This window comes from Bombus fervidus, chromosome 11, assembly GCF_041682495.2.
Source record: "Bombus fervidus isolate BK054 chromosome 11, iyBomFerv1, whole genome shotgun sequence".
Taxonomy (NCBI): Eukaryota; Metazoa; Arthropoda; class Insecta; order Hymenoptera; family Apidae; genus Bombus; species Bombus fervidus.
The window spans coordinates 7232582-7247760 of record NC_091527.1 but is presented as its reverse complement, the minus strand read 5'-3'; the positions used below and the strand labels follow the sequence as shown (position 1 = coordinate 7247760).

Below are 15179 nucleotides of genomic sequence, written 5' to 3'. Positions count from 1 at the left end.
CTTTCCAGCGAAGCTTATCTCGTTTCGAATTAAAACGGCCGAGTTTACGCTACTGGAACGATCGAGATAGTTGTGAAACCGTGCCCGTGAAACATCGTTGATTCGTGAAAATCCACGACCTTTCTTTCTAGAACGCGAAACCGATTAAGATCCTGGAATCGATAAAGTCAATCGTGTACAGATACTATTAACGCTAGGTCGTAATAAAACTTACGTTTAACTACTCGACCGTGTCTCGAATCATACGCTGTAATTTATAGTGCGCGTGTATCACGTTGTTGGAAACACACCTTACTTGTGGCAGAGGAAGGTGGTCAAAGGTGCGAAACACCTTGCGCTGTTTAATAGCTCTTGCTATGCTATATACTATATTACATCTATAGAAAAGCAAAGAAAGAAGCGTAATAACGTTGGTTTGTAATCACTCACCGCTTTCACTGATTCGTAGTCTCTCTTTCGGAGCAGTTCCATCAGCCTCTGCCGCTCCATCTCCTCTTTCGTCACGTACACCTTGTTTTCCTTAAACCTTGCGTTCTGCACGTTCTCGTAATTGTCGCACAAAACGTTATGAAAACCGATCGGTCTCTGCTGACCGACATATTCGATGATCTTACCGAACGAGTCACCAGCACTGTGCTCTACCGAATCTTTCGGTAAATCCTGCTTGAATTGAAGATTCTTCACTAACACTTCGTTCACTACCGAGCCACGGTCGTCGGTTTCTTTCAGGTTCGTTCTTTCTCCTTTCTCAGTGTCCCATTTTTCAGATATCTCGCTGGTTTCCTTAGCATCGTCCATTGTCCGATCCGACGTCTCGTTCGATCGAAGACACGCGTCTTCGACCTTGAACTTTGCCGCCTGCCTTTCACTCTCCAGCTCGTCCACCGGAATAGTGGCAGTCGATAGATTGCTGTTCTCCCGCGTGTGACACGATTGGCTTCTGTCGGCCACGTTCCCAGAATCGTAAGGGATCTCGAAGTCCTCGACGATCATGATCGGTTCCGTGACCTCCCGTTTTTCCTCTTGTTCGTTGCACTCTAACAAACCAGTTGCTGCGGATCGAGATTGCAGGTTCGTCGTCTTGATACCCTGAGGGGAGCCGGATGAGTGAAACGTGACGAACGTTCTGGCAGGTTCGTTTTGTTGGTCCCGCTTTGTGCACGTCGCCGGTTCCTTCTTCTTCTCCGGAGGACCTCCTCTCGATCTACCGTTCGCCAGGCATTGCTGAATCTTCAGGCACTGACTCAATCCGATCTCCGGGTATCTGCAAACGGATGCTTCGCTCTTCTGATCGTCTTCCTCGATAGTCTCCAGGTGTTCGTACCGCAACTCACCGACCCGTTCGTAAACCTCCGCTTCTTCTTCTTCTTCTTCTTCCTCCTCCTCGTCGTCCACCTCCTCCTCGTCCGCCTCTCTCTCTTTTTCGTTTCGTTCGTCGAGCATAACCGCTTCTTTGGGAGGCGACTTGAGATCTGATCGACCGCCTGTTCCACCTTCGCCATAAGCAGAAACCTGCAAAGAAGGTCGCAGGATCGATTGGAGGTCATCCACGTGAATCACCTGAGGCTGCAGGCTGCGCTCGTAAATCTTCTCCACGTGATTCGGCGAAGAATAGTGCGATCTGCTCGGAGACTTTTCCAAAGGACTGCTTCCCGCCGATCTGCTCTTTGCCGAATTTTGCTCGTTCAACTGTTGCAACGCCGCGTATACGCGACTATTAGGTTTAAAAGTGGATTGAGGCGAATCGATCGGCGAATTCCTCGCCCGATCGTCCTTCGAGTCCTGAGAACAAGGAATCTGATCCCTCCTCGGCACAACCGGTGGCTTTCTAGCTTCTGACTGCGCGATGCCGCTTTGAAGATTTCTCGGTTTCGTGACGCGAGATTCCTGCTGACCTTGAAGAGTCCGGACACGCGCACCAACGGCGCCGTAAATAGTTTCCTGCCTCGTCTGATCCACCTTGTTGTCTCTCTTATCTTGAAGATACCTAGAATCGGCCGATTCGCCGGTAATCCTCAGGGTATCTCGTGTGGGCCGATCGACGCTCCTCGAAACCTCCATCGATTTACAGGCAGCATCGGCTGGTTTATCACCGGCTCGCAGTGAATCGCTCGTGAGAGCCGGGCGCCTACTTTCTCCGTCCTTATTTGGTGAGATCGGCTCGCCTTGGTCACCAAGGTTGCTCGGGCCCTTCGAGATGTTGTTCCCTCCACAGCCTCCTCTCGCTCTCTGGCCTGTCTCTTCCTTAACGAGCGCTCTCGTCGCGCCAATCGTGTTTTGATCGTGATTCTGAGATCGTTTAAACGACGCTTTCCTGCAGGGGATAACCGACGATGTGCCGCTGCTCGTCGCCGCCGCGGTCGTGCTCGTGATCGTCGCCGTTGTCGAACCACCGGTAACGCCGGTAGCTACGCCGCTTACTCCAGATATCCTGCTATGATCAGACTCGTTTCTGGTCTTTACCAAATTCGCCAGCCTGTTGTCGGCAGCGCTTCTCACGCGACAGTTCTTTTCGGCTTGGTAGATTTGCGACGATTCTCCTCCAATGCTATCCGCTTGACTGGCTTCGTTGCTGGATTCTAATCGTCTGGATCTGAAGCTGGAACTCAGGGGTCCTCTTTGAGGAATTCTCGAACCGGTAGAAGGACTGATGTCTCGCGATCTACCTATCACGCTGTTCGGCGCGCTGAAGCCGTAATCTTGTTGCTTGGTTCGGTTCTTCAAGGCGAGGTACTCTTTATACGTGCCCCTACTCGTGTTCACGCCGACGTTCACTTTGTCCACCTTGCGTTCCAGTTTCTTGTCCGCGCGACTAAGGTCGTCGTAGCTCGACGACGTTCCATTCAACTTGTCCCTTCCTTCGTCTATCGATCTGGACCTCGAGTCTTGACGATATCTCCTCTGACTCTTTTGATCGGCGCTACTGTTCGATCTGGTCAGTGGTTTCTCTCGAGACACCGAGAAATTCTGACTCTGTGTCTGATTCAACCATTCGTCCACCCTTTTCTGAACTTCACCTTTGCGAAACAACACCTCTGGAACTCTGATTCGGCTGGTGTCCACGGTCACAGCCACCGGCGAAACGCACGGAGAGGAATTGTCCTCGGTCGGAGACGATGGAAGAACGTGTCTTACGGATTCCTTCTGCCTCTCCCGGGACCGCTGTCTCACTTGGGTCTGTTGGTTCACTTTCAGAACTGGTTGGGGTTTCTCCCGGCCCGGCGAACACTTGGGCTGCATCCTCGTCGCCAAGACTCTCGATTTTTCTTGCTGCTGTTTCTTCTGCTGATCCATCATGACAGCCTCGAAGTTCGACACGCTGATACTGCCGACGTCGCTCAAGTCCGACGATCTTCTGTAATCGAGATCCTCGTACTCGTCCAAGATGTTGTTCACCGATTGCGTGTCGATCGAGCTGATGCTCTTCGACTTGTTCCTGACTACGCTCTCGTCGCTGCTCGAGTAACCGTGGTTCTGCTGTTGCTGCTGTCGATCGTGACTTGGCGGTCGTTTTGCTCGTTCTTTCGGTTTCTGATTCTGATACTTCAACACGGCGTTCTCGTAGCGTTGCAGAGGATTCTCTAAACCCGTTTCGATCGCCTCGTTCCTGTTTCTCTTTAAAGCTGGCGATTGCTTGATCTGTCTATGCTGTGCTAATTCTCTCTGATTCAACATCGAACTCTTCTGTAGCATCGGGACGCTCGCTTCACCACCACGATACTCACCCTCTTGAACGATCTTCGGTTGAACTATCGAACGGAAAGTGGTGAAACTCTGCACGTTCCTCGAGCTTAGAGTCGGAGCGGTGGCTTCTTTTGTCAGCTCTCTCCGCGTGATATTCGATCGAACGCGGCGATGGTCAATGCCCGGTACCGTGCCATCCTCATCGGCGAATGGAATGTTGCCGCCACCGGTTAAGGTCTTCAAGATTATTTCATCGTTCATTTTTCAGCGGTAATGCCAACGTACTCGCATTTTCGAATCTCCCAGGAAAACTTCCTTTCTCCTTTCCGTCCTCCTGCAACGAACATTCCCGTTAAATTACTATGCATTACACGATACTTATACGTTGTTTAGTATTATCGCTGTACACAGCGTACGAAATAACGTTAATTGCGTTATCCATGTAAATTAAGAAACGAAATTTTGCAATACGATTACTCCACGGCGCATCGTCCTTCTAATCCAAAGTGAAAGGGTGAAGATGAAAAGAACGCGAATGGCAAATTGAAAATGTTCGTTTGAAATTCCATCCTGAAATTCATAATTCAAAGAGAGGAATGGTTTTTGAATATTTGATGATACGATGGCACGAAGACACAAGCTTCCATAAAACGGTTCTCCCATCGGCTTCCGGTTAAGCGGCAACCGCACGTTCTACCAATGGAGGAGTATCCGGTAGTTGACCGATATCCGGTCGGAATTAATTCGGTTTTCGGGCCTGGGGCGCATTAGATATTGTAATGGTCGGCCACGTGCTCGTGCGTCGAATCGTTAAAGACCATAACGGCCGCTTGGAATTCAATGTACCTGCTCAACCGTTGCACGCTGAATATTGACTATCGAGCAGTATATTTACGCTCGTCGCGTATATTTATATCATCGATATATCAAAAGATTAGGTCCACCTTATGAAACCACAAATATGCTTTCCGTAACATAAACGACTTGTTAATCGTTCGATACATTCATTTCAGACATACCCGTTAATAGTTATCAAAACGGTTAGTCAGGAATTATCCCATGGGGATAATACAAACTAATTCCTAATTATAATTTAATTAACCATGGATTCCATTCGAGTTACACACTCCAATTGGTTAAACTCGTTTGTTTCTAAATTGCCTTTGTTTCATCAACATAAATTTCCAGCTGCTTATTTCTCAACGACTACCCGCTGGTCGTTCCAAGAATTCCAGACAATTGCAGACAAACAATTCCGACTACATCGATAGGATCACAGGGATAGTACGGAGTAAAGTCTCAAAAATTTCAGCGATAAATATCGCAACGTCAAGTCCTGCTCGCCATGGCAGATTAGTTTCAATTCACGCGAGGGAATAGGATCACGAGCAGCGTAAATTGAATTAAACCGACGTCCTATCAAACGTATGTACTCCACACACCGTTCTAACGTTTCCCACGCGGCCTCGCCTCAAGGATCTCTCGGCTGGAGTTCTACTTTTAGATCTGTTCATCGAGATATCGGCCGTGGGCCACCGCGTCGCTGGGAGATTCGTGCGTAGAAATGCCTTGTTCGCCCGTGGCCCCGTTCTCTCTCTGAAATTGACCCACAATTAAGACGTCGACCGTGTGCTGCCTCGAAAATCCGACCAAGAAACGCGATTATCAGTCTCTTCCTCTCTCCTTCTCTTTATCGCGTTAACTTGGACCGCTAAACGACCAACAAAATCATTTTTTCCGAGACAATGCGCGGAACTGGTAAATAAAAGGAAGGAAAAAAGGAAGAGAAAGAGAACGGAACGAAACAGAAGGTTCGTTGTAATTGTCATCTGGAAAAAATACATTCCAGCGACGGTTGGAACGCGGTACTCTGAATGGCGGCGTTCCATCGTCGTCGCTGAAACACGGAACGCTACCGCAAAAACCTATTTTTCAGATGCACTGACCCGGATCTTAAATCTACCTCTGAAACCGTTACTGCGATCGCGTTACGCGGCTAATAACCGCGAGCATCCATACCGAGTACTCGCCTGTTGCAATTCTGTGATAGTTCGCCATTGGTATTCGTTATTAACGAATTTTTTCTCTTTCGTTCAGAGCACACGAGCTCGTAATCGAATGCACCAACTAAACTAGCGTGTCTCTGGTAAATTATATAAAATACGGCGGTATGAGTGAAAAATCGGCAAAGATCCGATTCGCGATGCTGCAATGCTATGACGAGCGGAATTAAAAATTCCAAGCGCGTTGCGCTGCGATTCAATGATCCTAAGAGTGAAGCGCGTAACGAGATGCATCAAGGTGCTATGATTATCACTAGATGATATTTTTATTTTTCAGACACATTTCCGTTTTGCTAATTGAAGTAGCTTAACCGAAAACGGTACACGCTTTTCCAGTGAATATTAATTAACATTGAGAATACGTAACGTAACGAAGAAGGATCTGGAAAGTTAAAGATATAATTAGTTGGGTGAAAAAGAGAAACGAGAAGAAATCGTCACAAGTGGATGACATATGGCTTGTTCGATTCAGGTCCACCGGATCGGTGTAATTTGCGTCGCAATTGAAATCTAGCAGACTGAAACGGACCGGATCTCGATTGATGTCTGCCAGAATCAAAGATTTAGCTGGGATTTAACACGATTCTCGGATCGTTGGCCGTGACTGGTTAGTATCGAAAGAAAAAGCTGCCGCCTCTAAAAAAACTCGAGGATTTCTGGTTACAGCAACTTTCCTTGGCATACATTTGCATGAATTTCATACCAATCGAGAACGTCAAATCAAACTAGACAATTTCGAAGTTTAAAAACTGACGCTCCAATGGATTCTGACGTGTGTACTCTCCTGGTTTGGATCGTAAAAAAGAAAAGAAAAAATCCTAATTAACATCCGATGTTCGTGAACGTCGAAATACCACACACGAACATTTCCACTGTCTCGTGCCGTACTCGTTCGTATCCAATCGACGAGACTCCAAGTCGATGAATCGAGTAGCAGGGGGACCACACACGAGTCGACGCCTTGTGTTTCCTCTCGTATGTACCTCGTCGAGGAACGATCGCGCGTGAACGAATACTAATTATACGCGTGGACGATTTCTTTGCACGGCTAACAGCTGATCTTTGCACTCGTTGTTAATTCGCATAACGCGATGCACACTTGTTACCATCGTGCGACGAGCCTACGCGATCGCGGCCGCGTGGGTCTGGGACACTTCTTTGCGTAGCTGCATGCGAGCTTACCAACACACGACAGTTTATACCTTTCCTCTTGCCAGTCCGAGAGAAATTAAGAGTGGATCGTAATTATGGCAAGTCTCCGAAGCAGACTTGCCAAAGATAGTTGTGAGAATTCCAAATGGCTGAATAGTATCTGAGATGTAATCGAAATAAATGATAAAAAATAATGATAAATGACAGGGTAAAAAAAAAGAAAAGAAGCAACTCACTTAGAGAAAAGACAACTATGCCACGGGAGTGCTTCTCGATTTATTCGCTTCCGGACCACCCGGATTGCATGGGGTGTAAATAAAGACACCCCTATCTATCGAGGAAGCGTTTTTTAACCGTTGTACTCATGCTGCTTCACGGACCTTTAAACAGACGTTCTTGGACCAATGCCAATAGCAGCGGAACGTCTCCTAGAGAACAACGTATCTGCTCGATTCATCGACGACAACGTCGAAAGACTCGCGTGCCTTCTGAATGGAACGGGGCAGGAATGCGTGAAGAGCAACGTGGGCAACTCGACCGTGGCACCGATTTTTTAATGGGTTAATAATCGTTGCAAGCATCAATCGCGAAAACACTCGTAAGCGTTAGTTTGGCTCGTTAAACCAGCTCGTTCGAGTGGCTTGTGCACGATGCTTAAACCTTTTTGACCCGTCAATTGATCGCGCGACGAGACCTTTAATCTCGTTTCTGCTTCACCCTACGTTGCTCTCTCTTTCTTCGACGTTTCTACGTCTCTATCGTTTCCCCCAATGATTCTGAACGAGGAACTGTCTCGACTGTGAGACCTGAATGTATAAAACGCATTATGTGCAAATTCGATCGTGTCACGAAAGCTTTGCGTAATTGCGTTGATTCGGTGACGTGATGACAGACAACTCGGAGTTGTACGAACATCGCACTCCCACTCGTAAATATGATATCTGGATGAAAGGCTCGGTTTTTCATGCGTTAAAGCGTTTAATCGTACTACCGCTTCGATGTGAAAATCTTGTCCCTTTCTATAAGCGCGGCGTTTTGAGAGGATTTTTTGTAATAAAATCACAAGGAAGGAAAGTCAAAGGGAAAAACCATCACACGAAGTATCGCGATTTTGTCGAACATGATAAACGAAGTTTTGGTACGTCAAATGAAAATGAAGACTTCGTGCATCTAAAAAAAACTCGCAGATTGACTTCACCATATCTGCATGATAATGTCAAACCATTAATCTTTCTAACAGATTGATGCTCACCTACATAACGTCAGATAATACAACTCCTCCGCGCCACTTAATCACACACGCATTTCTGCATACAGGGTGTTACTACAATTTTGCTGCAACTCGAACAGAAAATATTTTAATCAACGTGTAAAAGATCATATCGAAATATAAAGTGAGAATTTCTTATCGGAAGGTTGCATTTACTCGAATGGTTTTAATTTTAGATAATCTTATATATAAGAAAGGAATAAGGTCACAGATGCACACGATTGGAGCATAAAGTAAAAGGCGATGAAGTGTGAAATAAAGGACCGAGGAGACAGAGTGCATAACCTAATTCCGAACAAAACGTGACCCTAGTTGTTCGTTCATTCAGAAAGGATCTGTTAATGAAACACCCTATAGATTCGCATCAAAGCACGAGCGGCCACGAGAGTCTATGATGATGGAAGAAGATTATATCCGCGTAATGGTAGATATTTTATCACTGCATAATTAAAATATATTAGCGGGAATTCTCTTTTCTGTCAGAATCGGTACAAAATTCTATGAGCCACGGGAATTGAAATTTTTCGTTCCGAATTTGTGAACGCTAGGGAAAGACACGTTTGGAATATCAATCATTTCACAAAGACCGGCGATGTAACCGAGGTACCATTATACCGAACTACGTGATATGGATATTAATGGGAGGCAAAAAAATCTCGCCTCGAGGATATTAAAAATCGTAGCTATGGAAGATGAGCATCGAACGTTTCAATATTCCCTCTTTAATACATCTCGTTATAAAAGTTTCATTACATCTTTAGCATTTTTAATAGGGAACTCGATCCTCGCGGATATAGATACTGAACATTCAGAAGAACATAACTGCGCCAGCTCATGAAATTATTCAAACACTTAGCTCAGAAAGTTTTTATGAATATATTATGAGCACGGTGCAAAATCTTTTGAAATTTAATTTGAAATGTAAATAAACAAATGCAGAATATAAGTAAACGATTCTAGGACCTAAATAAACGTCCTTACAAAATTGAATTTCAAACTTAGTACAAACACGTGAGCAAAAGACATGGGAGAGAAAATATGGAGTGCCGTTCTCTGAACGCTATTTCTTGGAAAATCTAGGAAAGTGAGTTTCCAAGTTAAGGATGCCACCCAGATTCCTCGGAAAAAATCGGAATAGATGTATCGCTTCTAACCTTTCGCCCCTATTCTTCTCGATAGTACCCCAGTGGTTCTCGAGAGAACCTTCTGAAAACACTCGATGCCCTTTCACAAGCTCCTACCCTGCTCCTCCACCATGTTCCTAAGCCGATGGGCTATTCATGGCCCTGACAAGGCTAGCCTTTGAGGTGTATGACCTGTGCAACTGCACCGAGCGAACCACGCATAGAAATGCCCCGTGAAACGATCGCTATTTCTGTTCATATTGCGATGCTCCCTTTGATCGTTGCTTGCTATTTATCATATGCCGCGTGGTTACAGTGTAACGCGCGGGTTCCTGCAATTAAGAAAAAGATTCCATTCTCCTTTGAAAGAGCGCCCTCGCGATTGAATTTTGCGACACACCGTCCGTGGCCACCTCGCTCTATTAAGTCTTCCTTTCCCTATTCATCGTTAATGGCTTGCAAACCTCGGAAGTAGCGGATCCTTCACGGTCGCTGATTAACTCTTCGTGCCTGACTCGTGTACCTCGTGTTGTAAATCAACCAAGGCTTGAACGTTTGTAAATATTTATTGCCAATTGCAGCTTGCTTTTTCAGCCCTTTAAGTACGGTTACGTTTCCATAAATCGTTTCCTCGAAACGTAAAAATATGACAAAGGTAAATACAATATCGTTAGCCGTACGATACACGAAGATAAGCGATCCACAAACTTTCTAAATTTTCTATAAAGTTTGTATTAAATTTACCTCAAATTCCTACAGAATTTATTCTACGCGATCGCCGCGCATCTAAAACTCGAATAAAATATTAATATTGCTCGCTGATGGTAGCCATATTCGAACGGTTAATGAAATCTTTAAGATTGTTCATAAAGTACGGAAATATGTTTTTAATAAACGATGTTAAAAATGGAAGTCAGCTTTTTTTTTAAGTCTTTAATGATAGCTGTAATAAGACGCACCCTTTGCGACTTTTTTTTACTTTGAGCAAAGATTCTCTCCGCGTGGGGCCTGATTCGTGGCCCGCAGATGTGGTCCCCAGGGGCCGTACTCCTGTCTTCTTTCTTCTCCTCCCCTCTTCTTCTATTTTTTCCCGGCCTTACAGAGAAGCGGGTCGTTTTTCTTTGCAAATAAACCACGTGCCCACTTCTGACAAGACAATGTGCGTTGCCAACTCGTGCGAGATATCGTACCACCGCGATGCGAAATGAGTTTTTTCTTTCGAGGGTCCTCGCTGTACGCGACTTATTTATATCCTTCGTTATTGCCCTAAATTTGGACCAGCTCCTCTGCCGCTTTGTAACGCGATTGGATGAGAAAAGAGCCAGCTTTATCCGTGAGAAATGTTTCGCAACGTTCGAAATGATGACCCTCGATCCACGACAGATGTTTAAAGCCAGAATTCAAAGGCATTCCACGCTCAGGGTGTAATCCCTATTTTCACAACTGTACGTGATACAGATCCTTGCGAGAAAAGTAGATTACGAATTTCCCGTCGGTCGAAAGAATTATCAGTCTCGCAGAGAGAACTCATTGTAATCGATTAGAGTTCATTGGCACGTCCATAGGACTCCGTTGATTCGATTCAACGTCGTAACCATGCAAGCTCCCGCCATCTGGACGAGGAAAAAAAATTTAATTTCGTCGCAATTAAGGAAGGAACGAGGTACAACGAGCTTTCGTAGGATTTCGTGCAGCTACAACGTTAACGAAGGCGTGATTCTACGATATTGGAGGCAATAGACGTCGTCGAGAACGCTCCCACAGACGTTCGATTCCTCGGAACGGAGCAGCCTGCCGGCTGCTCGTCTTTGATCTCGCTTTTGTACCGGATACACTCGTTACGAGGCGGCGCTCTCTCTTTTCAAAACCGAGCGACGCGACGCCGTGCCGGGCTGCAAGTGCATTCACACGAAGATAACCAACACGAACGAGCGGCGCGCGGCCATTCTCGTCGCATTGTTCGGCTCATTCGGAGACTGATAATCGCGGGGAATATGAATCGGCCTATGGTGAATGTTCGTCGAGCTTTATCGTACGGCCACGCACGTAGTGCTTTGACCGTTCGTTATTCGTGGCACGAGCTCCGGTTCATCCAGTAATTTCGCGTCAATCGTTATTTTTCCCGAATCCCTAATGACACTGGTAATTCGAAAATTTATTCCGGGAATGAGGTTATCACAATACGAAAATGTTCCCGATTTATCTCTTGAAAACAATGCTCGAATAAACGCGCCAACGTTCGAACGAAACTTTCAAATCCGCACTATCTAAATTTACCGGATTTATTAATACAAAATATCGTAAAGTATCGTATACGTTTCCATTAATCATGATACAATCGAGAAAAATAAATCAAAAATATAGAATAAGATTACTTTAGGCTTATTTTTCCATATAGAAATACATATTTTCAGAGACGGTCCATGTACACGGAACGCATGAACGTAAACATTTCGCAAAATCCATTATAGCCGTAATTAAGTGGGATAACGACCAAATGAATTTATCGACGCGATAACCGGCTTGTAAAATCGTTAAGTTTTAACATAGCATTCGTGTGACTATACGGTCGAATGGTCGAATGGTCGAAACGAAACAAAACCGAAAACGAACCCGCGATAAGTCATCACCGCGCCCATGAAACTTTCTTTGTTCGCATTTTGTGCGTTAACCGGCTCCGTGTCTGCCGATCGTACGAGCGTAGTACACCCACGCTCGCCCCGTCATTCGATCTTCGTATCAAGCTAGAGGGGATTCTCTCTGCGTAGGATTCTGTGAATGATACCGTAGAACGACGTGAAATTGTCGGGAACGGTGCATACTACGATGCCGCGCTGCCTGTATCTTTAATTACTGTGACACTGTCGATTAATACTAATATATTACAATATCATATCAGGGAACTGACGATTAACTCAGCAAACGTACGGATCTTTACTGCGGATATTCAGGCAACGTTTCTGGCGAACATTCGTTCTTAATGAACGACTATCATTACATACTACTTTCCTCAGATTTAAGAATCCATTTTATACGTATCAACTTTAGTTGATGTCCCAGCAGTCGTTCTACACGAGTCACAAACTTACCGACGAGGTGAGAAAAAGAATACAAGGTATTCAAATTGGCGAATTACGACACCTCTAAAGAGACTCATAAATCGCGGGTGGCGAATCTACTTTCTAGTACGAGCATTATGCGAGCATGTGTAAAGGCGTGTACAGTACATACATACCTAGCGCGACGCATTCGCTGGGATCGGATCTCTCCTGCTGACTACTCCCAGTAATCGACTGTGGCTACGTTATCCTGGCAATTTCTGGCTGCGCTAGCACAGCGTAATTTCGTCGTAACCGGCATTAACCGGTGGTGCACGTTGTCAGCCACTCGATGCCCTGCGCCATCGGTGATTCCTGATTGCACACCGAATGGGTCTCGCTATCAGTCCAGCGCCGCCAAGTCATCCGCTGATTTGTGACAACAGGTATGTACTACGCGACTCGACGCGTGATAGTCACGAGAGAATATCGTGATGCACTATCGGGCAAGGGAAACAACTCGTAGAACACCAAAGTAAGAAACTTCAGACGAAGAGAGAAATATCACGCCTGCTCGTTCAACCGATAGATTCTCGCGTCTTCTTCGGTGAAAACTTCTGCACAGAAACGTTTCGATTCGAAAGGGAACAGTGCAAGAAACACAAGCGTCGCACTAACGCTTCGTCGATTTGAAACTCGCGAGACCCTACGCACCGTCGTTCCTACGATCACCAGACTACTTTTCCATCAAAGTACAACTTTTCATCGGGGTAACTTCAAGTCAGAATAGGACATTGGCTCGAGGTTTCGAGCACGTTCGTGTATGATCGTACCCCGAGTAAACACTGTGATTTAACCGGATAGAGATTCACCGTGCGCTGATTACATTCCTTTCGTGACGGGCCTCGCACAATCAATCACTGGCTTCTATTTCTGCCGGCGTCTCAACCGAGATACCAGCAGACCGCAAGCATCGTTCGTGGAACACTTCAGCCACTGTGTTATTTATCGGCGTGTCTTCCAGAATCTTTTCTTTCTGCCGGCGGACGCATCGATCGTACAATTTAACGTCCCTGTGACGCTCTCCGCGTATAGATGATGTTTAACGATCGTCGGTACCATTTCTTTTTATCCGCTCGAAAGCACAAGTTTTTTCGGTAACCACTGAAATATCGTCGGAATGTCTCGTAACTCTTTCTTTCCGGTGTTGTTCGTCGGACACGTCAGTCAACACGATTAATCACACCGTCGCCGAGTCGAACTTTTCACGGGCGTCTAATTGTGCAACCGGACTCACTATCAGTCCGACGCGACGGACTGACAGTTCAAACACTGTTATCAGCCGCGGGAACGAAGCAGTGCACGCAGCCTATCGCTCGATGCTATGCCGGAACGATGCGCCTTCTGTAAAACGATCGTCGAACATTAATCACCATGGTTTGGTGAGCGTGCCAGGCTTCCGGTTTTCGCGCCCTTTCCACCGTCTATCGAGCAAACCTGCGAAGATCGACGGGTATCGTTGGTTGTCGCAACTCGTTCGACCAAGAGATGCGTTCACATTGAGAAACAGAAGAGGGCAATTCGTTACGGACGAGTTGCAGCCCGGAAGAGGATCGTAAAGAACGATATAATTTATCGATACGAAGCTACAAACTACAGTATGTACTTATTATAACTTAACGAGCAAGGGTCATTTTTTTTCTTTTTTTATCTCTCAATGGACAGATAAAAAAGGAGACCTCGGTTAGGTATCAAAAGGCAATAAAATTGATGGTAATAAGCGACAGAGAAGAAAAAAGAGAGAAGGAAACTGGAGGAGTATAAATTTTGACAGCGTTACGATAGAAAGATCCTGGAGGAATGGATGAGGTTGAACTCGAGAGAGACAATGAATTTTGGATTATGTCGTGGCGCTGTTAAAAGACGACGAAGAGATTAAACAAGCTTAAGAAGCGGCAGACGAGTCGGATACCCTTCTTAAGAAATTACCTGAGAAAGATCTTGTAAGCGGGGTGTGATCTTAAGGGCATTAAAGTAATTGTCTGCTACTGTCGACACTAGAGGGGCGAACTCGCATATTTTACCTCATAGCGACGCCGTGGAAATCCACTGTGGAAAACATGGCTCGTCACGGTAGCTGATATATGCTTTCGTGTATTCCGGGAAAGAAAATAGAAACACGGAAAGAGAAGTTGTTCAACGAAGAATGAAAGAGAACAAGCTGGAAGACGAAACGGAGCTACGAACGCAACGCGACAACCGGAGACGCCTCGGGTCGAGAGAGTTTGAATAACGCGGCTGAAAAAAGCTGTCGGTGAATTAACGATGCTCGCAATTATGGATGAGAAAGGAATAATACTTTATTTCAACGAACAATCACCTGCGCGATGTCACTAAGAAAACCGTACCACATATTATCTCCAGACTTTTCACAAATATATTTCTCTCAAAGAAATATCGCTCGCACAATGGAGAAAAAGATCTCTTGATTTTATCTCACTGCACTGATATCTCACGAAATTGCTCGGTGAGCCGATCTGTTGAAAATCGAGACGCAGGCGCGATGCACAACATCGATCCTCTCGATCGCGCTGGCGCGGCAAGACTGCCGCGTGGATCGGGATCGTGATCGAGGGACGACAAACAGGAGCGGAGCAACCGAGGGTCCGATTTCTGTAGGGCCCCGCCTTCGATGTGCCATAGCACGATACGCTATACTCGTAGTTTTTGTTGAAACTGTATTGTTGAATTCTAGAGAAAGAATCAAGCTACGGATGTATAAAATATAGCAGCGTTACGATCAACGGTAGAAGATAATAATTCTTGCTGGAATTTCGAAAACCATATT

At 45.7% G+C, this 15179-nt stretch overlaps 1 protein-coding gene across 6 annotated transcripts in view; it reads right to left on the bottom strand.

Annotated features, from left to right (window-relative positions):
• Nucleotides 1-14922, bottom strand: part of LOC139992478 (uncharacterized) — a 164415-nt gene extending 149493 nt beyond the window's left edge. For 2 of the 6 annotated variants that reach the window (XM_072013338.1, XM_072013344.1), the window contains exons 1-3: nt 14321-14922; nt 12529-13828; nt 430-4018 (exon numbers count right to left, since the gene is read on the bottom strand). In XM_072013338.1, coding sequence (XP_071869439.1) covers nt 430-3945 — 3516 coding nt within the window. In that variant the 5' untranslated portion in view covers nt 3946-4018; nt 12529-13828; nt 14321-14922. Of the gene's footprint in view, nt 1-429; nt 4019-12515; nt 13829-14320 lie in introns of all 6 variants that reach the window. The other 4 variants (XM_072013343.1, XM_072013339.1, XM_072013341.1 and 1 more) reach the window with 4 other exon arrangements.
• Between the last annotated feature and the right edge of the window lie 257 nt (nt 14923-15179).